Raw genomic sequence first — 27,723 nt, forward strand, 5'->3', positions numbered from 1 at the left:
AGGGAGGGAGGGAGGGAGGGAGGGAGGGAAAGATGATAGGTAGACGGGATGGTTAATAATTGGAGATTATATCACATCCTATAATCTTGAAACTCAGGTAAAGGCAGTGGTGTTGCCACAAGTCTGAGGCCAGTCTGCTCTACATAGTAAATCCTAACCAGCCATCGATACCTAGGGGGACTTTGTTTCAAAACAAATGAATAAATATTAAATATAAACACTAAAGCATTGCCTGGTGGTGGTGCATACTTTTAATTCTAGCACTCTGGAGGCAGAGGCAGGTGGATTTCTGTAAGTTCAAGGCCAGCCTGGTCTACAGACTGAGTTCCAGGCTATTTAGAGGAACCCTGTCCCAAGGGGGGAATAAAGAAGGCATTTTTGGTAACCTTGCTCAGAGGAAACATTAGAAAACTGACACTACAAAATGGAGTTGTCTTACTTCATACACTTCAGAGATACCTAGAAAAGTAGTTGAATTGAATATTATACATTGAGGGGCTGAAGAAAAAGGGCTCAGAGGTTAAGAGTTCCTGTTCGTCACAGATCCTAAGTTCAGTTCCCAACACCTACACCCGTGGCTCACAACCACCTATAATTTTAGCTTCAGGGGATCTGATACCCTCTACTGGCCTCCACCAACACCTACACAACACACACACACATACACACACAGAGGCATGCACATAAATAAAAATCAGTCTTTAACTTTGGAATAACCTATATAGAGATTTCAGAAATGCTGTATCTTCAGTTTACTTGCCAGTTTAAAGTCACATGCAGCAATGCACCCTGCCTCTCTAACACTTTCCCAATTCCCAGCTCCTCTGCTGTAAAGAAATGGCCATAACTCACACCTAAAAGCAATAAAGAAACTGCTTTTAGGAGAACTTGAAATAGATCCTTTTGAAAAGCACTGAATCATCCTATAATTCTTAAGGACTCAGAAATGCTAGCTATTATTTTATTATGAAATCTCAATGTTCTTCCTATATTGGGTTTTAAGTGGGAGAAGCCTATACATTCATTTTGAACATGATGCATTTCTTACATTCTAGCGACTCCAGGATCTGGAAGCACTCTGCTGGGCTCTCGCCCTTCCTGAATTCTACAGGTTAGCAAGGCTTCTTGTTAAAATGGTGAAAGACAGAGTCAGCATCTGCCTTGGTTGGGACTCAGAACCTAGATTCCCTCCATACTAAGCACAGAGCAACAAAACCTAAATAATAAATTCCTTACAGCCTTAGCAAGTCTAGCTCAGGCCTCCTCAGTAAACTTTCCTAAATGCATCACTTCGCATCCCAAATCCTTCACGTGGCCAACAAAAGGAAAGTCTAGAAGGACCTGGCCCCCACCAACTGCTCCAACTTTAACAGTTAGCTGGAGAGACGCTTGGCAGTTGCGCTCACTGGCTCCTACTCCAGAGGAGCCACGTTTGAGTCCCAGCTTCCCCATGGACAGCTCACAACTGTCCAACTCCAGTTCCAGGAATCCAACGCCCATTTCTGGCCTCTGAGAGCACCATACATGTACTTGTACTATAGGCAAAACACCTCACAAATAAAATAATAAAAAGTTTAAAACTGAAAGAAAAATACCCAGGCTGACATAACCCCCTGCAGAACCCCAAGCATCCTTGGTCTCTGCTGATTCTTTGGGACCTGGCTCTCATCAGGTCCCCACAAAAGATCTGAATAGAGGGAGGGAGGGAAGGAGGGAGGCAGGCAGTGGGATGAGAATGCTGGCTGCATCTTTCAAGGTCACACAGATGACCTGAACTGTGTACATAAAACTGTTTGGTGAGCTCCAGTAACGGACAGTACTATTGTTCTTAGCAGCACGAGACACAGCATGCAGGCAGACTGGAGGACCTCGCTTTCCAGCCGTCCACAGCCGCTGCTTCTCTCTCCCTTACACCCTGAACACTTCGGAGGAACTCTATTCATGTGAGTGCAGTTCTGGCAGAATTTCTAGCATCTCCACCTCTCCAGTGTTTGGTCTTCCCTCCTCTAATTCCTCTCCAACACCAGGGAACCGAATTATCAGTCTTAGTCATCGGCCTCAGCAGTATCTCCAATAGCTCAACGTCAGAAAGCAGCGGGGGATTCCGGAAAGATGGATGCTGGTGACGGAGCACAGAAAGGACAATAGTAGTTTACAAGCCCACGTGACCACAGGGCAAGCACCACTTGTTTTCCATCAAACGGGACTTTGGTTCCAGTGAGAAAGTAAGTCCTGGACTTTTAGCCTTCTGTGTGTCATTTTTATAAAGTGATCTCTTTGTCCCGGCCCCTTAACAGAAAGGCCTTTTCTCCCATTACATTTCTGTCATCCGAGCTAGAAACTACTTACCCATGACAGTCACTATCCCAGTCCCCCAAAATCGTCCACAAAAGAGTTCTACCTTCCAATTAACTGCTGCTACAGACTGAACAGACTGAGCAGAAGCCAGCGGGAGAAGAGGGATCGTCAGCTACACACACTGTGTAAGGCCTGTGGGCCTGCTGCCCTAGGAGAGACAATTCAGAACTCCTGGCTCTCTCCACTGACTCCCCAAAATGTCATTGTGTTTTAGGGACAGAACCCTAGATAGCAATGGTCCAGACCCCAGGAAAGAGGGAACTAGTGTCTTAACATAGAGAAGACCTGTTTGGAATATGAATCAAGTTGTTTCTTTTTCTCAGATTCATGCTCTTGCCTCATTTTTAAAAGCCAAACTTAGCATCATGTCTTTGAGGGAACTGGAAAACAGCTGGCTCGTAAGAATCCATTTCCATAATTCATATTGAACAAAATGCCAGAGTGCGACAGCATATAAGTTAACACTTAAGGATTTAAAAAGACACAAGGTAAGGTCATTTTGTTTTAATCACTGATATTTTGCCTCTGTGCCTCTCTACTCCATTCATTTACTCACTCAATAAATATTTATCAGGGCCTACGAAGAGCTGGGTGTTGCTCCACACACCAGAAACATAGCTGTGAACAAAACAGAGCCAGGCCACATTCATGGGAGGCTGAGGGAGGAAAGCAAATGCAAGATAAATACGGATTTCAAACTAGGATCATGCTATGAAGACATTATACACAATCAAGTGAGAAGAGAAGATGAAAATGGCCTCAGAGCTACCTCAGAGATGGGACAGACTTCTTGGAGGAAAAAACACCTGGACCCGACCTGAATGGGAAGAACCAAAGCACAAGAGGCATAAAGGGAGATTATTCAGAAAGATGTACTGTTGTGTGGCAGCACCAAGTGTAGCACAGGGCAAGACTGAGGACAACAGTCCAAGGCACTGTTTTCCTTCAACCGGTATGAGCTTGACTGTTGGTTTTGTTTTTCTGAGAAAGGTCTTGCTATATTGCTGTGGCTGGTCTTGAACTCTTGAGTTCAAGTGATCCTCTGACCTCAGCTTCTGCATGCTAAGACTGCAGGCATAAGGCGCCAAGCTTCAGCAAGACCCAATACCTAATCTAATAGTACTCTGCACTTCCTTCCTAAAAGCCCTACTACCTTGTGTCACTGAGGTCTGGTCTGTTGCTTTGTATTGTAATGCTAAGTGCGGGACCCAAGACCTGGTCCTCAAGAGACTACAGAGTCCAAACAATATAGACCCAAGTGACTATGTGACCTTGCCCCCAAGTTATTTCAGGTTGGTAAATAAAGATGCCTACAGCCTATAGCTGGGCAGAATTGATATAGGCAGTGCTTGGTATTCCCAGCCAGGGGTTAGAGAAATCCATGAGGGAGAGAGAAGAGGCCAAAGAGAGGAGAGAGAGCCCTGAAAGCTGCCAACGGGAGTTAAGGGGAGCCCAGACAGGACACAGTAAGTAGTAACTCAGGGCTGCTGATGGGAAAGGTAGATTCTAACAGCATAGAGGGCAGATATCTGCCCAGCTCTCCTGCTGTTTTAGGCTTATTGTAAATAATAAAACGTGTGTCTTTTATCCAGGAACAAAATGATCAAAAGTGGGGTAGAAATCCTGGGTTGGGATTAAAAATTTCTACAACCATGTGTGATTGACAGGATTTGACATTTCTTTTGGACTAAACCTATATTTTTAAAAATGAGGGGTTACTGGGTGGTGGTGGTGGTGGTGGTGGTGGTGTATGCCTTTCATCCCAGCACTCTGGAGGCTGAGGCAGGCAGATCTGAGTTAGAGGCCAGCTTGTTCTAGAGCAAATTCCAGGACAGACAAGGTTACACAGAGAAACCATGCCTTAAACACCACCATACCCCCCACCCCCAAGAAGAGAACGGAAAGGAAAGGAAAGGAAAGGAAAGGAAAGGAAAGGAAAGGAAAGGAAAGGAAAGGAAAGGAAAAGAAAAGAAAGAGAGAGGAGAGGGGAAGCGAGGGGAGGGAGGAAGGCAGGAAGGAAGATGAAGTCTTCTCCATGTCCTCAAATGGTTGGTCAGGTAGCTCTCTGCTTTCTCCTGTCAACACCAGCCATCCTTCCTCTGTGCTCCTAGATGATCCTTACATTGTGCAACTCCTTTTCCAGATTCAACTATCCTACCCAACCTTTGCCTCAGTGCTCTGAAGGATTTCTTAGCCCCATTTTACAGAAGAGCACTCTTCTTCTACTTGGGTAGCACTCTGTCCCCAGCTATGCGACATGTGGTGTGTCAGGGCCACTCTGCAGGCTCCTGCCCAGCTCTGGCTTACTACCTCCTCCTCTTCTTCCTCGCCATCCCTGTCAATGATCTGCAGCAGCCTCTTCTTGTCATCGTCCGTGTCTTCGGCCACTGTAGCCTCCTCTTCGCGATAGCGGCCGCGTTCTCGAGGACCAGTTTGCTTGCGACGAGTCTTCAGTTCTTCTTCCTCATCATCTCGGGGTCGTTTTGTGCCCCTGTTGGGCTGAGAAAAAGAAAGGAAACATGGGATGTTAAAGCTAGAGAGAGACAGGCCTAGACATCAAGCATTCTAAGAGCATTCAAGCGTCCCCTTAGCAACGTGCCTAAGTACCACCTTCCCCACACAGCCATGAGACCAGCTCTATGGAGTTTCAGACCCTTAATGCTTTTAGCAAATACACCATGGCCAATGGGCTTTTAAAAAAAAAAAAGAGGTTGTACCATTTCACAAGATTTGCAGTGTATATAGGGGGAAAGCCACCCTGACACTGTGTTGTGGAGTTACCGTGCTTTCCTTGTGAGATATGATCCCAACCTCCATTCCTCAGCATAAATCTTAGATCAATGTCTTTTTCACAGTTCCTCAGAACTTAGAGAATGGTCCATAGATACCTTCCCAGACTACTGAACCTCGGATTCAGGACACAGGAGACTAGATGGCCAGAGGCCAGACAAGGTCGGCCACTCTTCAAGAGAACGTACAGCAAAAGCTAAGAGACAAAGGAGAGGGGGAAAGTCTCTGTGTTTATTAATCAGGAAACAGAAATGAAATGATGGGCTATTGTCTGTTAGAACAGCTGAGGAGCTGTGGAGAAGAGGAAAGCCAGTGAGTGCCCTGCTGGCAGTCACGTGAGTCTACATGGCCAGTATGGAAGACAGTGTGGAGGCTCCTCAGAAAACTGAAATAGAACAACCACCCTATGCCACAGCAGTCTCCAGAGGAAGTGAAGCCAGTGTGCCAGAGTGGTCCCTGCACTGACACACCCAGTGTGGCACCCTTCACAAGAGCTATGAGACAGAAGCAAGGTACCCATCGGTAGACGAAAGAGATGCTCGCCAGGAGAAGAAAGGCTACTGCTAGCAATGTGACTCTGTGTGCACATATCACAACTGGTCAAGTTAGAAGATATGGATGCTGAGTCAAACGCCACATGATCTCACTTCTAGAAAAAGCACAGCAGTAGCCATCAAAAGGGTAGTTTGGAGTGGCTGGAAGAACTAACTTCAGTCATCTAGTGCTTAGAATGGTACCTGCAATATATACCAACACCTCATATCCTTCAAAATTGGGGAAAGTATTTTAAATTTTTTCCACAAATAAGTACTCAGTGATGGATCTGTTATTTGTCAGGTTTGATAATTCTATATTATAAACATATGTCAAAATACATTGTGCTCTATAAACACAGAGTTGTCAATTTCAAAAAGAAATCCCTGCTGCAGAGATGGCTGGGTGCTGAAGATCTGGGTTCAGGTCATAGCACACAGATGACAACGGCTGGGCATCGCTGCACAAGCACCTGCAACCCCAGCAGAGACAAGGGCTCGCTGTACTGCCTGCCTGTCAGCCACATGCCAGGTCCAGTGAGGGACTCTTGACTCAGAACTAAGAAGAGTGACAGACAGAGCCTTCCCCAGGCCCATGTGCACACGCGCCACTGAATACAACACACCCACAAGCACACTTGACATGTTGTCAGTTTTTAATCATGTGTTTGAATGTATGTTTGTGCACACAAGTGCCCATTGGGTTAGAACACAGAGACAGAGCCCGTGAAGCTGGAGTTGAGGTGGTTATGAGCTGCCTGATGTGGTGCTGGGGACTGAACCTGGTCCACTGGAGCCTCCTTTCTCTCCAGCCTCCAAACACTTTTAAACATAAAATTTTTCCCGAAGTAAAGCACTGTGAAAGGAGGTAGCAAGCCTTCGGACTCATGGAACTGATACTTCCGGGCTCCTTTGCTGACAGAGGTGCAGAGGCTTACTGCTGTTTCCTACAAAACTAGAATAGAGCAGGCGGCAGTGAAATAGACTCAAAGCTGAGAGGAAGCACCATGGCAGACAACAAACGGCCATATCTCACCTCTCAGCTCAGCTTGCCACTGGGACAACTCTGGGCAGATGGTCTGCCTCCCTAAGACTTCAAAGGATGATTACAACCCTTTTCCCTGTGAACTTTAAAAAGCTGCTTTTAAAGGGAAAGCTCTCTAAACAACAGTACCAAACAAAGAAAATCACCACTCTGAGGCAATCCACGTGATTGTGTGTCTTCCCCAGCCCTTGAGACGGGCTCCTCCATGAACTTTTCCCTCTCCAGCGACAACTGCACACACTGACAGCGTGATAGTGCAATGAGGGCTGTTACTACCAAACGGAAGAAACTGCCGTGCTCACTGACACCCTGCTAAGGTGTCTGGTAATAACAGACAAACTCCCATCATGCACATCACACATCTTGCCTTGTGACTGCTACCGAATTGCACCACACCAGGGGTGCAAAGTCATTCTCTGCCCATGTGAATGCTGGCGGGTCTACATACCAGGTGCTTCAGTGAGGCTGAGCAGACGATGGTGCTTAGGAAAGTCCAATTAGACAATTCTGTTTGTAGGGTACCACCTGCTATTTTTCTCTCTCTTCTGAGTCTCTCTGGGATACACCCAATTTCCTTAAGAATAAAAACCTACTATTATTATTACTGCTCTGCCCTTAAAGGTATGGGGCAGGAAGGTGGCGGGTGCAGAGCGCAGGCCAGTAGCTAGAAACCTCAACAAAAAGAGGTGGATGTTCTCATGTGGGAAGGGACAGGGAGGTAGCTTCATCCTTGAGGAGCCAGGCTTCAAACAGAAATCTGTAGCTCCCCAGCAGGTAAGGAACTTCAGCCTCCTGGGAACACGAATCTTTCAGGCTCATAAAACAAGCCCTGCTGCGATTGTGATTACTGAGAGCGGCTGCAGCAGCCAAGTCAAGGCATGAGCTCCAGAGTTCTCCACAGAGGAGACCGCAGGATGGAGAGAGAAAGTGGCAGGGCCACAATTAACAGGAGGAAGCTAAGGGCTGCCACCATCAAGGGCAGACTTAGAAACAACAGTGGTCTTGTTCCTTGGAGCCCATTTCTTTAAAGGCCAGGGGAGGAGCTTAAAGTCATTTCTAATAGTCCACTGAAATGGCACTTTCCTTGGGCAAGACTTTAATCCACCACATCCCTGGGGACCAGAAGTAGTTAAGAGTTCCGTTGTATAACCAGGGAACAGGATGCCTGGAGTGTCAGCAATCTCTCAATAAACACTTGCAGAGACAAGCCGATCCCTTCTGAAGTGGCACACTGGAGAGTGTGCCCATCCACCTTGATTATGCAACTCTCGGTGACACAGTTCTGAGGGACTTAAATGTACTCACAAATATAAGCCATGTAATGGTTAAATTAAAGTTGTATTTGTTAAGCATTAACAGCAATGACAACAACACATTTGGTAAAAGACCTCTGAGGCATGAAACCTTGTAATCAGGTGGCCGAGTAGCAGTCTCAGGTTTACAGTTGGGTGCTGCCTAAACTGGGTCATGGGGAGAGGTATGACCAAGTATCAATCAGCTTCTAGAAGTTTTCTGACTGGTTTATTTCAGCATCACACATACACAGCATCAGTTCCTCTTGGGATTAGCCTGGCACAGTAGAGGCTGGTGCTAGGACCTTTACCAGCACAGCCATGGACCTCCTTCTCCTGTAGGTAGGCAAGCTGAACAAGGGAAGCCCTGAGACAGTTTTGTTTTTCCAATTTTTTACTCAGAGGCAAGAATTTTGCTCTTCACTCCTCTTCTAGGCCTTCAATTGTCCCTTTTCAAGAGCCAACACTATGAATAGAGGTTCCACTCACTCCTAAGACTCCAGTGCTCTGAGTTATGAACTAGGCAGGGTCCTTCACAAGTACTTACTAAGTGCCAACTGTGTCTGAGGCACTGTGCTAGGACAGGACAGATGAGTGCACCCAAGACAGATACCGCCTTGTTATTGTTTCACAGTCCAGGATGATGGGCAATCAGATACAGTGTAAGCCACTGGCATACGCTTTGTTAATAACCATATTTTTTTTTTTTTTTTTTTTTTTTTGGTTTTTCGAGACAGGGTTTCTCTGTATAGCCCGGGCTGTCCTGGAACTCACTCTGTAGACCAGGCTGGCCTCGAACTCAGAAATCCGCCTGCCTCTGCCTCCCGAGTGCTGGGATTAAAGGCGTGCGCCACCACCGCCCGGCAATAACCATATTTTTTAAAGTAAAAAGAAACAGGTAAAAATTAATTTTAGTAGATATTTTATTTAGTACAACATACCTAAATTAGCAACTTAATATGTAGCAATATTTTTTAGCGCTAGCTTACTTTTTCTGTTAATACTAAGCTCTTGGCATATAGTTCACATTTACAGTCACACTCAGCTCAATCAGACCAGCCCCACCACACACGCAGGCCGCCATCATGCTACTCCTGATGACACCTCAGCAGAACTGACTTACAGCAACAATGAATGCAGCAGGGCTCTTAGAAAGCTCTGGAACACAACCCACAACAATCATGAAGCAAAGTCTATATACCCTCACCTAGAAGTAGACTCCTTGACTACACTTCTCCCATATGCACCCTTGGGAGAGCAATTGATTACCCACACACACCCAACTGCACATAGGAAGAAGCTCAGAACTGTCAGACTGATTTCACTGCAAGGAGTCAAAGAATTGTTGATCCAGAAAGAGAGCATGACACCGGAGTCTGCCAGAGGTCAGCAGATCAGGCCACGAACACTCTCTTCGTGTCTCACACAGCCAATCTCAAGAGGCTTAAGCCATTCTTACAAGTCACCTCTGGAGATTAATCTGCTCTGGCCCCTGAAAGGTATTTGGCATCCCTCAAGATGAAGGAATGACAAAAGCAACTGTTCTTAATAAAGTCATTTCTCTGCTTCAGCTGCCCACAAGACCAGAAAAAAAATGATTAACTCTTAACTTCTTCTGATCCAGAATATGAACCCTGAAGTGCTTCTCTGGCCTCCTTCATGGATCCTGGCCTTACTTCCCCAGTCAGTCACATAACAGGCTGAGCACTTGCCAACATCGAACCACGCAGGCAGCGGCTTTTTCAAAGACACAAGAAAGGGCTCAGCGTTCTCAAAGCTTACAGGAGGCCTCAAGGTCACAAAGTTGCCTAAGCTTTTCAGTAACCTTACTGCACATGTATGTGTAAGCACATGAGCATGGATTCTCCATCTTCCCCCACTCCACCCCTGGAAAGTGAAATCAAGACATCACCACAGAAGCTTTGAAAGAGTTAAAAAATTAAGTAAGCAAACTGCCTGCAATATTCCCTGTGTACCCAGACAATATCCAACCTAGGCTTTAGGTTTCATTTCCCTCTCTCTATTTTTTTTTTAATTAAAAAGCAGTGAGAAGCCGCAGCTGTAATGAGGGGCTGTGGGAACGTGCAGTTATATTGGACTCAAAGTAATGTACCATAGGAAGAGGCTGCATCACCAGAACGAAGCCTAAATTAAAACTCCACTAGGAAGCCCACTCCATCTCCTCTGGGCGTGCAATCTGTATTATCACATTTATGGTCTGTCTCGACCTCAATTAGACGTAGGGGTGGGGGGTGGGGAGAGAACTTCTATAGTAAGCAATAACGGTATCATTATGATAAATTATGAAAACGTACAGTGCAATTATTAATGCACAGCACATGTGCACTGGGATACAACAGTAAAAATGTATGTGCATGTGTCTAAAGATAGTGCAGCCTTCCAAGTTACCCAGCTCAGGAGATAATTCATGAAAGGCACTTTCACAATGACAGACGGAAACCAACTCACCCAATTCCTTATGGGAACTGGAAAACATCAATAGAAGCCTTCTGTGACCTTGAAATAAACCACAAATTCTTCACCTAGCAACAAGGAGCTCAGATAACCTCAGAAAAGGGTCTATCCAGTGAGGCGTGATATGCTGTTGCTCAAGTATTAAAGATAGGAAGAACTTGGAAGTGTGAGGTGTAAGACAGAAACGTCTTAACTAGGAATTCTAACCCAATGGGTTTACATAACTTGTCTATGGTGAGGGACAGTGCAAGACTGATTTCCTTTTCCTTTCTCACCCAAGACGAATTGGAAGAGAGAGAAGAGAATGTTGAGGACATCATGGGTCAGCAACATGGACTGGTCCCCATGGTAGAGAGGAGAGCTGTAGCTAGCAGCCCTCAAAAGGCTTCCGATGGCCAGAGTCAGGGATCCAGCTCTGTGTCAACAATGCTACCCTAAATGAAGAGTGGGCTTGGAGTCAGGTTTTTCTAAACTCAAACCTTGCTCCCTCTACCTAAGTTCTGGAGGGTAATTTAACTATAAATGGAGGTTAATAAACCCCTTTTTATAGAAATTCCTGAGTATTTATCTACTCATAAAGGTGATGTTTTTATAACACAGGGTATGATGTGACCCACAGAGTTTCCTGTCTTTGTGACACTTGATTCAAAATCAGCAGGGATGAGGTAGAAGGAGGCTCTGGACATTAATAGGCTTTAAAATGTGGAGGTATAGCTCAGTGGTAGAGTTCAATCCCCACTATCACTGAGGGAAAATATCAAAAAAGAGGGGGTTACTTTTGAATATCAAAAATATTTACCAAGTAGGAGCCTTCCACACTTGCATTTTGGCAGCAGTGACAGAGGAAGGACATAATAAGCAAGAGCCCGTGGCAACCTCTCTCCCAGCTGTGTTTTGTCTTTTGGTTTGTTTTGAGTGCTAGTTGACTCTGTAGCCACTGGACAGGAAATGTCTGACCTTCCCTTGCCACGGCTCTCCCCAGACACTAGAGTCAATCTGGACTCAGGCATCCTCCATGTCACACAATGATCAACTACTTGAAATCTGATTCCTCTTAGAACGTGTCTCTGGGCAGCCACAGGCCGGGACTCTCTGGACACTGCTGCTGACCACACACAGTCCTCCCTGACTGTCCTTACCCATCTTTGGATCTTTCTTTCAGTTTACCACACTGAGAAAAGCCCTGCCACTCTATAATCAGTCACTTTCCCTGGTCCCTTACCCTTGGCCTTGAAGGACAAGTCTAGCCTGTCTCACTTACGGGCTTTAAACATCGGCTTTATTTGAAGACAGCGATCCCACTTGCCTTCTCCTTTCCTGCCGCCTTTTCTTCCTCAGAATAAACGAGTCCAATAGGAAAGCGGGGGTGTGCAGCACAGAGGAGAAGGGAGCGTACACATAATTAAATTCCTCCTACCATGACTTTGGGATTTCATCATTTTAAAATGTTCTAATACCCCATGAGATAATTAGACATTTGGAATGTCGCAGCCCGAGCTTGGGGACGGATCGGTCTAACCAATCTGAACTTCTCGGAAATCATCGGCTGTTAACCTCTCCTGATTACCTTTTGTCGGAATAAAAGGTAGTTTTCAAACATTCCTTCTTACCAGATGGTAGTGAGAGGCCTGACCCAGAAGCTGCAGACGAACTGCGGTAATGAGTTCCCCCTGCCTGCACCGACTGCACATTTGCTGGTGACATTTTACAGTGAGGACTTCTGGCTCAATCAATATTTGCAGGCATGAAACCTGCCAAAGTTAACATCAGGGCTCCATTGCAAATTTGCTTAAGGCACAACTGAAAAGGCTCATAGTCTCTTCCATTGCAACTACCATCAGCCAAAATTCATAATTAGAGATCAAAGCAATCAGAGAGAGAAAATCCCACCCACCAAAAGGCCATGGGGACAACTAAACAGACCACTTTCCAAAAAGTCTCATGTAAACTAAGTACTGAACCAGCAAGAGAAGCTAGCAGGCCATATGTACTTTTAGGAAATAGCTAAGTGCATATATAATTTGCCTTTGTAAATTCACAAGAATTAAAACTTGAAAAATATCAGTGAATTGTGACTATCTACTAACCTGTATTTTTGAAAGGCTGCTTTGCTATACCACTATACCAATGCAAACATCTATCTGTGTTTCCAAAAGAAAAAAAAGATACCAAGAACTCCTCAAACCCTACAGAAAAGTCACCCCAAAATATAAAATAGAGCCCCCAGCCATTCCCAATCAATCAATCAATCAAAGTACAGAGGCCACAGTAGCTACTGGGCAGTCTACTGTCCACAATGAGAGGAAATACGGACACATTAAAACCAAGGGCAATGTCGGGCAGTGGTGGTGCAAGCCTTTAATCCCAGCACTTGGGAGGCAGAGGCAGGCGGACTTCTGAGTTCGAGGCCAGCCTGGTCTACAGAGTGAGTTCCAGGACATCCAGGACTACACAGAGAAACCCTGTCTCGAAAAACCAAAACAAACAAACAAACAAGGGTAAGATAGCGGAATAGCAGTCCCCCTCCTGTGACCTGATACAAGAGAACTGTTAGCAGAAGGAAAAAATAGAACCTACTCCAAAGAGAGGAAAAGAGGACAAGCTTCAGAAATCCACAGAGAAAGTGGCAGGATCCCTGAGAAGCATGGAGAAGAGGACAGGCATCCGCACTAAAGAGGCTCCAACCCAACACAGCTCCAGACAGCAGCTTCTGGCATGGAGGGGCAGTAGAAGACATTAAGGTAAGCCTGGTGGCTCTGCAGAGGAAACACTAACAAACCTTCTACCTTTGGGAGAAGCACACAGAACTCATGAGCCTCAAAATAGTTTCCAGGTTAGTGAGACAGTGAGTCCCCTGGCAGACAGGTCGGCAGAAGAGGAATTCCATTTTGTCTGTGTGACAGACTTCATGGGCAGGGACTGGCATCTTGAAAGAGAACCTACTGTTTGAAACTGTACTACCCTGGAAGCTGGAGAACAAAGGAACCACCACAAGTCTCAGAGCCTGAAATTAATTTGCCACGGCTCTCCATGAGAGACAGCCTTGGGAGTTTGTAGAGAGCAGGAAGGCCAGACGCTGACAAGCCAAAAGTGCAGGCTATAGAAAGCTTGGCTCGGACAGTGGAACACACAGGGAAGGGTAACCTGCCCTTGGTTGCCAGGAAGAGTACTCACCAGCTAAGACCCCTGGGCACAGAGCTGCCAGTTACTGCCCTAGGCCTGAACACTGAGGCTCCTGCCGGCTGAACATAGCTGATCCCTGCACCAATACTTTGGAGGCCTTGAAAGCTTCAAGAAGACTGCCTCTGCTTGGGCAGATCTCAAGGCTATGGCTGCTTCCAATATTCTCAGTGCCTTGGGAGTCAACACGCACACACACACACAGGCATACACACACACACACACACAGGCACACACACACACAGACATGCGCGCACACACACAGGCACGAATGCAAACATTAGTTACTCCAAGAGGCATGAGAGAAGTGTGGTCAGCAGTAGCCCCTGACACCCAGAGAAGGGAAGCCACGTGAAAGAAAGCTCTGAGGAACATCAGACAATGTGTTCAGTATTGGTTCAACACTAGCATAAGCCACCAGGAAGACAAGCACCCGAAGTACGACAGACTGTTGCCCACGTGTGTTACCAGCAGGATCTGTGCTGAGTGTCTGTGCAGAGTGTCCAGAAAGATGCTGCCAACACCTGATCACCTTCTCTCCTTGGCCCTGTGCTCCCCATCCTTTCCCGTGTTAATCTTGGAGAAGCCTTTTACTCTACCATATTTTAAGGTGCTTCTTATCCCCTTCAGATATTCATCTTTGACTACTGAGTGATCGTTTCTCTCTTCCTTTCCCCATACCCAGGTTTTACTCCCAAGCCTTCTCTCTCCTACACAGGTAGCAGCACAATTGTACTTATAGGTTGTCTTAGTTGCTTTTCTACTGCAACTAATGATAAGACAGCACCACCAAGGCAACCTATAAAAGAAGGTGGTTTAATTGGGCTCATGGTTCCAGGGAGTGAGAATCCACTGGCATGGGCAAGCAACCGGAACAGTTTTGAGTTCACATCGAAATCCACAAGGACACAGACAAAGACATACTAGGAATGACACCTGTCCCTAGTGACATACCTCCTTCAACAAGGTCACATCTCCTAATCCCTCCCAAACAGTTCCACCAACTAGGAACAAAGTATTCAAACACATGAGCCTATGAGGGCTGCTCTTCACCACCACATTGGGATTTGCTGTTTTTCTTTGAAATAAGCAAACAGAAACACCCGTGTTTTATTTTCTATTCCATTCCTTACATTTATCAATTTTATTTTCAAATTTTTTCATTATTTCCTTCTTTTATTTCTTTTATCATTTTTAATCTCAACCCACAACCTGTCAATTTTCCCCCATCTATCTGCCTATTTATTTATTATTTAATTCACTCTACTTTCCCCCTCATTCAGTCCTCCCTCCATCCCCCTCTCCTTCTTCTCTGAGAGGGTGGAGCCCCTGGATATCCTCCACCCTGACACGTCTCTGCAGGGCTAGGTGTATCCTCTCCCACTGAGGCCAGACAAGGCAGCCCAGTTGGGGGAACAGGATCCACATGCAGGCAACAGCTTTAGCCCTCACTCTAGTTGTTGAGGGGCCCACATGGAGACCAAGCTGCACATCTGCTACATATATACAGGGGTCCTAGGTCCAGCCCATGTATGCTCTTTGGTTGGTGGTTCAGTCTCTGAGAGCCCCCAAGGGTTCAAGTTAATTAACTCTGTTGGTCTTCCTGTGGAGTTCCTATCCCCTTTGGGCCCTCAATCCTCTCTCAACTCTTCCATAAGAGTCCCTGAACTCTGTCCAATGTTTAGCTATGGGTCTCCGTATCTGTTTACAACCTGCCTTTTTAATACTCACATGCATGGGCAGTTGCCTACATATATGTATGTATGTGCAACATGTGCCCAAGCAGGATAGATTAGGACATTGGATCCCCTGGAACTGGAGTTGCAGATGGTTGCAAGCCATCCTGTGGGTGCTGGGAACCAAACTGAGGTTCTCTGCAGGAACAGTCAGCGCTCTTGAGCACGGAAACATTGTTCCAACCCCTTTTCTAATTCCTCACTCTCCTTTTCAAATCATTCTCCTTCACCCTCTTCATTCTCCTTTCATTTATTCAGCCTTACTTTCTCCTGCCCCGTCTGCTCCATCTCATTCACTTCCACACTCACCTCAGTAATTTTAGATTTCACAACACAGTCCATTTTCTCACTTTCTTATTCATGGTCACTGGTGACACAAGACTTTACTCCATATCCTCATGGTTTGATTATGTCGCTGATGTCGTCTCCCTTCTGAGTGGCAGTCAGGATTGAGTCCTCAAATGTAAGCCTCTCAATAAAAAGCTTCCCAAATAAAACCAGAAGAGATATCCAAACCAACAGAAATCAAATCAGCATCATGGAAACACAAGCATACATGTACGTGCACGTACACAAAAGCAAGGCAGTCTGACCCCTCCAAATGGTAACTCTTCAATTATTGAATTCAAAGGCCTAAAATAGGCACAGTGCTGGTGATTTCAAAAGGTTTAATTTACTAACAAAATAACCACAGAGGATACAACGAGTTAGATTCAATCCCTGTCTTGATGAAGAAAGTCAGTAACATACAGGAAAAAGTCAGCAAAACAGATGAGAAGATACACAGGAAGGATGAAAAAGACAGCAATCTGGAATGGAAAATTCAGTAACAAAACTGAAATCTTAAGATGAAAAAAAACCAGAAATATTAAAAATAAAAACCTCTAATGAACCAAACACACTGCAGTTAAATAAAGAACAAATAAACAAACAATAAACAGCAGCTGAATAAAACAACCCAGCGGGAGACTCCATCAATAGGCAGAGGAAAGAACCGGAGACAGAGAAAAGCCAAAGAAGCACTACATTCAAACCCCAACAAGGAAAAGAAAAAAGCAGCCACGCCCACAACATCCAAGAGCTTTGAAATAAGACAAGAGATCAAACCATGGCCAAACCCAAGGGACTAAAAATGGAGCTAAGATCAAAAACTGAAGACACGGAAAACCTATTTAATGAAATTAAAGAGAAAATTTCCCAAATCTAGAGAAAGAAACAGACATCCAAAAGAGGGACTAGAATCCCAAACAGACACAACCAGAGAAAAACCTCTTTATAACCTTTATGCCCTAACCAAGACGTTAGAAATGTAACACAAAGAAACATTAAAATGGTAAGGGAAAAACTCCAACTTACCTACAAAGGAAAACACATCAGAATACTTCAGATCTCTCATCAGCAATTCCCAAAGCCAGGAAAGCATGAAGCAACTCATTCCAAGTTCTGGAAGTGAATAGTTGCCAACAAAGATGCTACACCCAGCAAACCTCTTTCGAAACTAACAGTAAAATGGGGACATTTCAAGAGACGCACAATGAAGGCAGTGCGCGACAACCAAGTCAGCACTGAAAAAGTACTTAACAGAATACTAATCACAGAGCAAGACAGTCTGAATCACAAGGGCACTGGGAAGGACAAATTTCATAAGCATAAATGACCAGATATGTTAGAAAGAAATCCACATGTCCAAGTAAACAACCAGCCTCTTAATACTAATGGGGATAGAAAAATAGCAAACAATGATTCAATACCAGCCAGAAAAGCAAACAAAATCCCAGGATTTACAAACATCTTGGCTGCAAGCACCTCTATCTGCTGAGCCATCTCACCTGCCCCACTCTCATCTTCAGATAAATCACTGAGACTAAAAGCAACAAGGAAACAGCAGAATTAAACTACAATGCAGGTGCAAACCCAATGCAGGACAGACCACTCTACCCAACAGAAGCAAGAAGCACAGGCTTCTGAGCAGCACATGGAACACTCCCTTAAATGACTGCACTTGAGGCCAACAAGCCTAACAAACACAGAGACAACTCTTTATATTCTGTTACAAAATGTTGGAGTAAATCTAAAAATCAATAAAAAACCATTAACTACAGGAAGGACACAAGCAGGTGGTAGTGAGGGGGTGGTGCACACCTTTAATCCCAGCCTCAGGAGGGAGAGGAGGAGTTCTGTGAGTTCAAGGTCAGCCTGGTCGACAGAGTGAGTTCCAGGTGACTATAGGTCACTGAAGAAATAAGGAAAAAAATTAAGAGTTCCTTTAGGTGGGGGTGGAGAATGGCTGAGTCAGTGGCTGCCACAAAAGCATGAGGACCTGAATTCAGATCCCCAGCACCCATGTGAAAAAAAGAAAAAGGCAGTGTGCACCTGAGCCAGTGCTGAGAGGCAGCGAGAGATTGATTCCTGGAGCTTACTGGCCAGCCAGTCAAAACTGAATCAGTGAGTTCCAGGTTCCGTGGTAGACTCTGTCTCAGAAAATAAAGTAGAAAAACATCTGACGATTCAGATTTTTACATACATACATACATACATACATACACACACACACACACACACACACACACACACACACACACACACGCCACACAAACACAAAAAATTCCTAGCATCAAATGAAAATTAGAAAACAGAACCTGAAGAACCTTTGGGATACAACAAAGACTGAGATGACATGAAATTACAAAGCTGCTGCTACACAACAAAGAAAACAAGCACCTTACTAAGAGGAAGCTTACAGTATGGAGAAAGATGTTTGCTAACTATACATTATACAGGAGATTACTATAGAATGAACTACAAACATTATACACACACACACAAAAAAAAAACCACAACAATTATCCAATCAATGAAAAGGCCAATGGCCCAAACAGCCAGTTCTCAAAAGAACAACTACAAAAGGCCAACAAAATACTTGAAAACGTATTCAACATCTTTAGTCACTAGCAACAATGGAAATCAGCCTATTTTGAGATTCCCTCCTACCCCAGTCAGAATGGCTATCACACACAAATGACAATCATAGCAGGCAACTGCACAGAGGAAAAAGACCCCTTATTCACTGCTGGTAGAAATGTAAACTGCTTCAGCCATCATGGAGATCAGTGTGGAAATGCTACCCAAAAAAACTAAAGCTAGAACTACCATATAACCCACCTCTACCGCGAGATACCTACATGCCCATGCTTCCTGCTGTTCTGTTCTCAATAGCCAGAAAATGGAAGCAATCTAAATGCCTATCAACATACAAATGCATAAAGAAAATGTTACGCATATGCACAGAGCAGCTTTCTTTATTCAGCCATAAAGAAAAATGGAATTATGTCCTTTGCTACAATGGATACAATTGGAGATCATTATGTTAAACAAAATTAGTCAGATTCAGAAAAGACAACCCCCCATTTTCTCTCCTATGCAGTCTAGATTTGAGAGAGAGAGAGAGAGAGAGAGAGAGAGAGAGAGAGAGAGAGAGAGAGAGAGAGATATCTTAACAGAGGAAGGGGAAAACAAGGGGAGGGAATAGAATCCTTGTGACATGAAAGCAAGAGGGACTGTCTGAAGGAAGGAAAGCAATAAGCAAGAGAGAGCCACCAGGGAAGGGGACAGGTGTAAGAACACAGCGTAATGACATGCATGTGTGAATTACTATAATGAAACCCATTATATTGTATGCCAACTTTAAAAGTTAAAAGTCTTTAATAAAAATGCCAAAAAGCAAAGTTACCAACAGCCTCCTTATAATCTGCTATCTGATTGGCTGACAGGAAAGGCCATGTGATTTATGATTCAGATCACTAGTCATGAAGACTGTACTTAATCTAATTTTTCCTCCCACCAAAAACTTTTATTCCTTGTTAAAACCTGAATATATATTCATCTTCCCTCCAAAGGCAGTGTAGGTTTCTTTCTAGAAACACAAAGTACACTTTAATGTCCATGATTTACTTTGACATCTTCTCTGATTAATTCTGCAGCTACATCAGAAAGCTGAATACTGATTTGGTTTCTTTATCAACACTAACACAGGCAGACCCTTGTAAAGCCACTGCAAGGTAAAACATCTCCATTTTAGCACACTGATTATGAATATGTTTTGTCAGCTACACCAGAGCCATCATCACTCATTCATTCACTCCACGGTATTTACTGAGCTAATAGAAGTTCAACATCACTCTATTAGGAGCAGCAGGAAATATTCGACAGCAACCCACAGCAGTAACAACAGAACAGCGCTATCTACAAGACCTAGCAGTACTGTACAAACTGCAGAGGACCAATGGTCAGGGCAATCTGGGTTCTAGTGAATCATTTAGAGTCACGTGGCCTCAGGTGAGTCATGTGGCATATTAATGCTACATTATCAAAATACTCTGGCTTTGCTCTGCAACCTCCAAGTACTCTTCAGGAAGATACAGGGTAATAAGATTACATAAAATAAGACAGAATATAAGCAAATGATCACAAAATGAAAAACATTGAGTGGTCAATCTGCAAATAAAAGTGCTCCAACTTCATGAGATTAGGGAAGCATACCTTAAAACTCCTAACACATCAGACTGACAAAAAGAAAAAAGAAAACCTGGCAGTGTGAGGGCTGACTGAGGATGCAGAGAACAGCTGCTGACACATTTGCGGGCGGAGCTAGCTGGTGACGCTCAAGAACACTAAAGACACATAAACTCTGCAACTATCCCAGCGTACACTTGCATCCTGGGATGTGAAAATTCTAGCATCCACAGAGAAGGCTACACAATGCTCACTGGAACACACATACAATAAGAAAACGGTTCCATGGTTAATGTGGTACTGATATCAGAAAAAGTGCATGGAATAAAACAAGTTCCCAGGAGCCTATCGGGCAGGGCGAGGGGATATCATTAAGGAGGGCTGCAACGAAATTAAACTGGGAAAGGAAATGAGGGAAACCTGAAACTTATGCTATTTATTTTTAGAAAGAGTTGAACTGAATTTGACAAAATGGAATTGCTATACGTGCAACTTAGGGGCAAGGAAGAAGACCACTAAAGGCTGGAGAGCAGGGCAGGGGAGGCTGGCGCTTGCTGTGGTCAGTACTGTTACTGCTGAATAAGATCAGGGGTTTGCAATAAACATTTGTAGAGCTAGGATCAACAAGATCTTTCAGTAATATACTCAAGAGCACAGAGGGAGACAGTTGGGTGTACAGCACAGCCAGGTGGGTCTGCAATGGTGGAGCCAAGCGTAGTAGTCGCCTTCCTTCTGGACAGAGAACCTCCACTGAGCCTGGAGCCCCAGACCAAACGTCATGTCCTGGAGAGTCCTCCTAGTACTCCAGCAAGGTTTCTGAGCTCCTCAGTGGAAGATCATACCTCTGCTTCCGCACATCCATCATACACACAGACACATACACACACATAAACACACACGTGCACAGGCACACGCACATACACACAAACACACACACACACACACACACACACACACCTTCTTAATCCCCTTCACTGAACCATGAACTAGGTTCTGAAGTACAAGAAACCTGGGATCCCACTCAGCACCAACAGCGTTTTCTTGGAGGAACCTGATCCATGCCTCCCAGCCACCGAGATGGACTTTGGCTTCAGCACACACATACTGCTAAGGTGAAGACGAACAGATAAAGCACCCAAGCACAAGTGTCCAGGGAGCCTGATACCATGCCCTGTCAACAGCCTCACTCCCTACACCATCCAGCATCCCAGCAAGCCCTATACGTTCTGAGATTCTGGCATTCAGGATCTGAGCCTTACTCAACTCAAATGAAAACTATCTGTCTCTCTGGCTGCTTTTCAAGATGATAATTTGCCACAATCCTTTTAAGTTTAAAAAAAAAAAATGTTTTATCTGTCCTGATGATGAAATTTCAGAAGTGGCATAAATACCAGCCATGATCACAGAATACCTCTACAGATCCTGTTTTATTTTGTTTTAGATTTATTTTCTAACTTTGTTTTGTTTTCTTTTGTTTTTTGAGACAGGGTTTCTCTGTGTAGTCCTGGCTGTCCCGGAACTCACTCTGTAGACCAGGCTGGCCTCGAACTCAGAAATCCGCCTGCCTCTGCCTCCCAAGTGCTGGGATTAAAGGCTTGCGCCACCACCGCCCAGCATTTTCTAACATTTTTAAGGTTGTTGCATTTAAAAAAATTCTATTTGGTAAGTAAATGAGTATTAAGTATATATGTTGCTATGAACATGACGGTCGACAAAGAAAGGACACTCTCACACAGACACACACACTCAACAACAGCTTTAACAGATTCCCAAGACTTACACACCTACACAGCCCCATGCTAGGAAAACAAGTGTTAAAACTTAACAAAGGGACACAGACAGGCATTACCTTCCAGATACCTGAGATCTTGTGAGAAACACAAGTAAAAGAAGATAGTGAGTCTTCTAGCCATGGCTAATGTGGACACTGGAAACCAGAACCATGGACGGATATCTGGATCAGACCAGAGACCAAGAGCCATGTCACGATCAAATGCAAGACGACAGAGACACCAAAGAACCAGCCAGGCTGCTAGGACTGGTAATGTATTATTAATACAAATACACAAATTCTCAATGTTCCCCTGACTAGAGAGAGACTCCATCCATCTTTCTACACTCCTGTGTCTAGTCACATGGTACCTCCCTGGGTTTGCTGTGTTCAAAGCTGACTACATTCTCCCCTCAGTAAGTGATATTCAGAAGGTAAGCACAGAGAAACTCAGACAATCAGCCCCACCCTAGCACTTACAGATGAATAAACTCAGCAGAAAAAGGACTGGAGCCTGAAAGCCTCCCCTGAGCAGTAGAGCCTCCAGAGGACCTTCTGTGTCCCCACCCCAGAAGTGACCCTCTTACCGCCACACACTTATCATTTCTGCCCAATACCATCATGTTTTAGCAAAATTAAAGCCCCTTCTGTTGCTTCTCTGCCACCCAGTAACCAGGGGAGTTCTGCCTATGGAAATCCAGGTTCCCAGAGTGTCAACGATCTCTGTGGGGCATAACCTTAAAAACGACTCTTCCCGAGCTCTCTTGGAGAGGGACTCACGCTGAGCCTCAGTTACCTCCCCAACACCAGTCCATTCTCAAGTTTAAAAATTAAAAATAACAAATTGACATGAGAAAACTACTGAAAATTATTGACGAGACACGTGTGACAGCACACCTGTGAAGTTCAGCACTTGTTAGGTGAAGGCAGTAAGATCAAAGTCCGAAGCCAGCCTGGGCTACATAAAGCCTTATGTCATGAAACTCCTGTTTTAAAGCATAGCTCAGATAAAACGAATTCACTCTTTAGGGTTACACAGTGCTTTATGAAGATGAGGGTGGGGCGCCTGTGCATTTGGCACCAGTGGGCCCGCATATGCTTCTAACTGTTATATATGGCACATCTGTCACAGGCAATTGTACTACAGAGAAGTCTCCAGCCACCAGACCACTGCTTCTAGCAACAGATGATTCATTAACAAAAGTGGGGCAAAGAAGCCTTGAAGTTGTCTAAGGTCACTGCTGAAACTCAGAACTGCACTCTTCCTTCAAACAGAAGACGTACATACTTCCAGGACAGCCAGTAAGGATGCTTGGAGAAGATGAGAAGGGAGGATGAAGACCCAGACTAAATTATGAGTAAGAATCAATTATTAATTATTAATGTGTCAGCGCTTCTTCATTGATTGCTTAAGCATTCCTCCTGTCATTTTGATCTCTGAGATCTCAGCCACATAACTGTTTACAGACGGGCAGGCCATTTCCCAGGGATATGGCAGTCAGGTGGACGTGAACCTGCACGTGAAAACAAGCATCCATGTGATACTGCAGAGGAAGGCAGGGTCTGAGGCCCAGCACGACTGCCCCAGGCTCTGCAGCACCCGACGCTGGGTTACCTCACAGGCTGAATGATATATGGCTGTGTCGGCCTGGATAGTGCCTGTTGATGAGCCCATCACGCACGATGATGCTGTGGTCTCCTTAACTCAAAGGCTTTACTATTTTGTAGATGGCTGACAAGCTACAAAAATTAGCAAAGCATATCCACTCCCACTAAAGAGAAGGTGAAGAAGTGATCCAAATCTGGCATCCAATGTCTGAAAACATTTCTCTAGAAAAGGAAAGTACGCTGGCCACCTGGCAATGTGGAAGAGAGGGGCAAGGGGCCCATGGCTGCAATTCACTGAGGCAGCCTCGTTCCCCTACCACACTCTCCCAGGGAGGCTATAAAACAGATTTCAAAGTGTGACCTGAGAGCAGCTACTGTAGTCAGCAGGGGCATTCCTCAGCTTCCTGGCAGGAGTACCTGGTAGACGAGATAGGAACAACACATTCCTCACAGACAGAACTCCACTGCAGCTGAGGAACAGGTACCTAACTGTCTTCCAAATATACACAGTGGACTCAAACAATTGTTTTGAACCATCTCAGCAAGCTCTGGACATCAAGTTTAAAACTGACTGACTCAAAAGATACAAAACAGAACAACAACAAAAGGAAAAAAATGGTCTCAACTATCTGAAGGCAACATGCATGGCACAAAGACAGCATCTCTGTCTCAGGGCTTGACTTCATGATAAAGAACAGCAAGTGTTCATAAGCAGGGTTCCTCTGTGGGTGAATCTCCAGTCAGTTACAGCCAGCTCAGGGAGAGCCATCAGGCAAACTACCCATTAGCTGTCACTTTAGAATGACTTCAGAAAGCCAGCCCCAGAGCTCCGCTGATATCTTTTCAACAACCTCTTAATCTTGTTTATAACACCTGTGTTAAGGCAACCTGACATCAATTCTACTCACTTGTCTCAGACTGAAATTACTCAGAAACTCAGGATTCCCGTAAACATCACAATACCAGAGGCAAATCAGCCTGAAAGACAGAAGCCGTTTGCCTCTTAAAACAAAGCCACACCATGAGCCTTGCTGGGCCTTAAATTTCACACACACACGCACACGCGCACGCACACGCACACGCACACGCACACGCACACGCACACGCACACGCACACGCACGCACATGCACAGAGGCATGAAGATCCTAGAATTGTGGTGTCTAAAGAACACAGAAAATTCTTCCTACAGCTTTTTACCGAATGCCCACTCACAGGGCACAGCCATGACGGTCTGCAGACCTGCTCCAGGTCTTAAGTGGGCCACTTTCTTCCCAGTCCCAAGCACATCTTCTGGAGGGGAAATATTCCTAGTATCAAGTGAAACAAGTGGGGCTGCAAGAGACACCTCAGCAAAATGCCCAAAGTCATAGAGCTGGAAAATGGTAGTGAAAACTTCAATCATGACAAAAGCAGTCTGCCTCACCTGCTTTCTGTGTTTACTGTACATCTGTTCCTGGGGCTCCTTACACTTAAGATGAGCTTACAGCAGTGATGTAGACATGTGTGTCCTAGGACTGTCTGAAACACGAAACACCCAAGAAACTGATGTGAAACTTGTCCACGAATAGGGAGAAGGACAAGAGAAGAGAAAGCACTTTGGTGGTCTCGCTACCTGAATTTGCTGTCATTAGTATGTGACCTGGGAAAATCACCACAAATCTTGTGGGGAGGGGGGAAGCTCCCCTACTGTTCTGAAATAATATGTGGAAAAGCCAAACCCAGAGAAAGTCCACAACAAATATTAAACACACACATACTCTCTATATAACATATATATATGCACATGTATGTATATATTTCATATACAGGAAATAGATATTCTCGAGCCAAACAACACAAAATAAAAACCAATCTCATTGCTTTGTGTGGGCTCATTTCTTGCCTATAAGGCTGGGTGCAAAGAAAAACAGCAATTACGGCCCACAGTGGACTTACAGTAAATCTCTAGAAAATAAATGAATCAATCGATCTCTTGCTTTAGGTCAAAGGCAGCCCTAGTCTTTAAAAGAAATGCCAATCAACTCTCGGGTTACTAGAGGAACAGAATTGAGCTTTTGTGAAGACCATCTGCTATTATTTAAGGCAAGTTTCCTATGAGTAAGACCAAGATCACTCACAAACACAGCTTAATCTACTTCATCAGGAAAGCAGCAGCAGCAGCAAGGGGCTGGCGGTTAGCTCCACAGTGAAGGGCCTACCTAGCATATGTGAGGCCCTGGCTTAAGTGCCCAGCAACATATAAATAAGTGAAAGAGATGTTTTAAGAACAAAGACAAAGGTTGGAGAGATGACTCAGTGGATAAGAGATCAAATAGTCAGCACCCACATAGAAACCAGGTATGGACACAGATGTACTGTAGCACCAGTGACGTAGGGGACAGACAGGAGGGTCACTGGGGTTTGCTGGCCACCTCCCTAGCTCCAGATTCAGTGGAAGACACTGTCTCAAAGGAGGAAGAGGGAGTGGTTGAACAGGGAACCCAATGTCTTTCTCTGGCCTCTACCTGGCCACTTCCCCTACGGTACCTCACACCAATGATCCCAGCAGTGAGAAGGCTGAGGCAGAACTGTAAAAGGCAACTGGAGAGATGGCAAACAACAATGTAGAAGACACCCCAACTCATTCACTAGTTATGAGTGGCTGCTTCACTCACTCACCCCCTCACTCCATCCTTCTGTAGTCAAGGGCATTTTCTGAGCAGTTCCCCTATGGCAAGCTGTCATCTGGCCAAAGCCCTTGAGGACCTCAGAGTAATGTGGAGAAGGGCATTTATATGTAACCAGACTTCCTATACAAAAATGATACATGTGACAGAAACTACAAGGCCAGACGGTGCTAAGCCTCCCCGTCCCCCATAAGTCTCTGCTGTTTTAAATTTAAGCTGCCTTCATTCATGGAGTCTTCTTCTAGGAAGAAGATTCAACCTTCTCCTCCCTGGGTGTCTCATGCAGAAGCTCTGAGACCTTCCCTTCCTCCTCTGAAGCAGGAATACAGCACATGCACATCACACAGCCTGGAGCCTGGCTCCCATGACTTCAACATGGAAGTCACAGGCTTGTCTTGTTTGTGGGTGGGTGACATCCACTGCTCCTCTTTGAGCTGCTTGTCATCTGTGGCTATTTAGACGTATCCTCCCTGTAAGTGACCCTCTTTTTCCATAAACACAAAGACAGCCTGCCAACTGGAAGGCAAGTTGCCACTGCTGCAGAGGCAAGGCCTCAGGCCCAGCTGCACATCCCTTGGCCATGTCACCCTGCCAGGCTCAGTGTCAAACTCCTGAGAAAAGTCACATTCGCCGCGTTCAGCCATCATGAAGTTCATGTGGGCAAAGGGGCCTCTGCTCCACACAAAGTGAAGCAAGAGTAAAAATTGCTTTTTTTAAATTAAAATAAGACTTCCTCAACCTTCTGCTGACAATCGCAGCTACAATACAAAGCCCAGTATCAACCACTAACCAGTCTCCACACTGCAGGAAGAACAGTCTGCAGCAGTCAGAGGAGGGAGTGGAAAATTGCTAATTTAAACAAAATGTTTAATCTTCTAATTATGGGGCAGGCTCCAAGAGGATGGGAAGTACTTTGCAATCTTCATTATGGAATCCCCACGCGACCATGGCACAAGTCATGTCAGCCAGAGGCAGATGCCATCTCTCCTTCTCCTCTGAGCCTTCTGTGTCCTTGCCAGATCTGAGAGGAAGGAGGAAATCTAACCGAAGAAAAATGTAGGTGAACCATGAATTGTGGCTATCCAGTTCGTTATGCTGGTGAGGCAGAGATGCCCAGAGAGAGGCTGGCAAGGCACCATCCCATGCTGCACTCAGCAGGCAGGCTGAGCAGCCCAAGGCTATCCCAAGCTCAGCCTTGCACAACTGTCCGCCTCAGGTGCTGCTGGAACAATTCTTTCCCCATCTCTCATCAGGACTGAGAAGCATAAATCAGGGTAGCGCCTGGCAATGGCACCTCTAGTCGGAAAGAGAGCTGGTCCTCTGCAGATAGGCTTATCCCCTGGTTAATTTGCGTTATCTCTGCCTATTCAGATCTCTGTGCTAACTAAAGGGGAAAAGTCCCTGCCAAGCAACTCTGACAACTCTAATGGCAGAATTCACATAGGGGAATGCTGGAGGCAACAGGAGCAGGCAATTATTCCCTTTCATTAGGGACTGGTCTTCTTTAAATTTTGAAATCAAGAAGTAGCCACATGCGGACACTGCTCGCAGCCTTTTACACAACTGACAGAAATTGAAATGCCGCTCCACCCCCAGCCCTGCCACCCCAAGCCATCTGCAAAAGATGTGCTGGGAGTCCTAGGAATGGCCGTGCCCCTAATTACCCACTGCCTCGTGAAAGCAGGCTTGGAGGGGATGGCAGAGGATCTGGGCAGATCAGCAGCGACATTTAATCAGCAGCTCCGGCCCTCTGCAG

At 45.1% G+C, this 27,723-nt stretch overlaps 1 protein-coding gene across 1 annotated transcript in view; it reads right to left on the reverse strand.

Annotated features, from left to right (window-relative positions):
- Ctnnbl1 (catenin beta like 1) overlaps window positions 1-27,723 on the reverse strand; it is a 157,866-nt gene that overhangs the window by 114,989 nt on the left and 15,154 nt on the right. Inside the window, exon 2 of the mRNA XM_028786580.1 lies at window positions 4,669-4,857. Coding sequence (XP_028642413.1) covers window positions 4,669-4,857 — 189 coding nt within the window. The remainder of the gene's footprint in view (window positions 1-4,668; window positions 4,858-27,723) is intronic.

This window comes from Grammomys surdaster, unplaced genomic scaffold (assembly GCF_004785775.1).
Source record: "Grammomys surdaster isolate TR1022 unplaced genomic scaffold, NIH_TR_1.0 125561, whole genome shotgun sequence".
NCBI lineage: Eukaryota > Metazoa > Chordata > Mammalia > Rodentia > Muridae > Grammomys > Grammomys surdaster.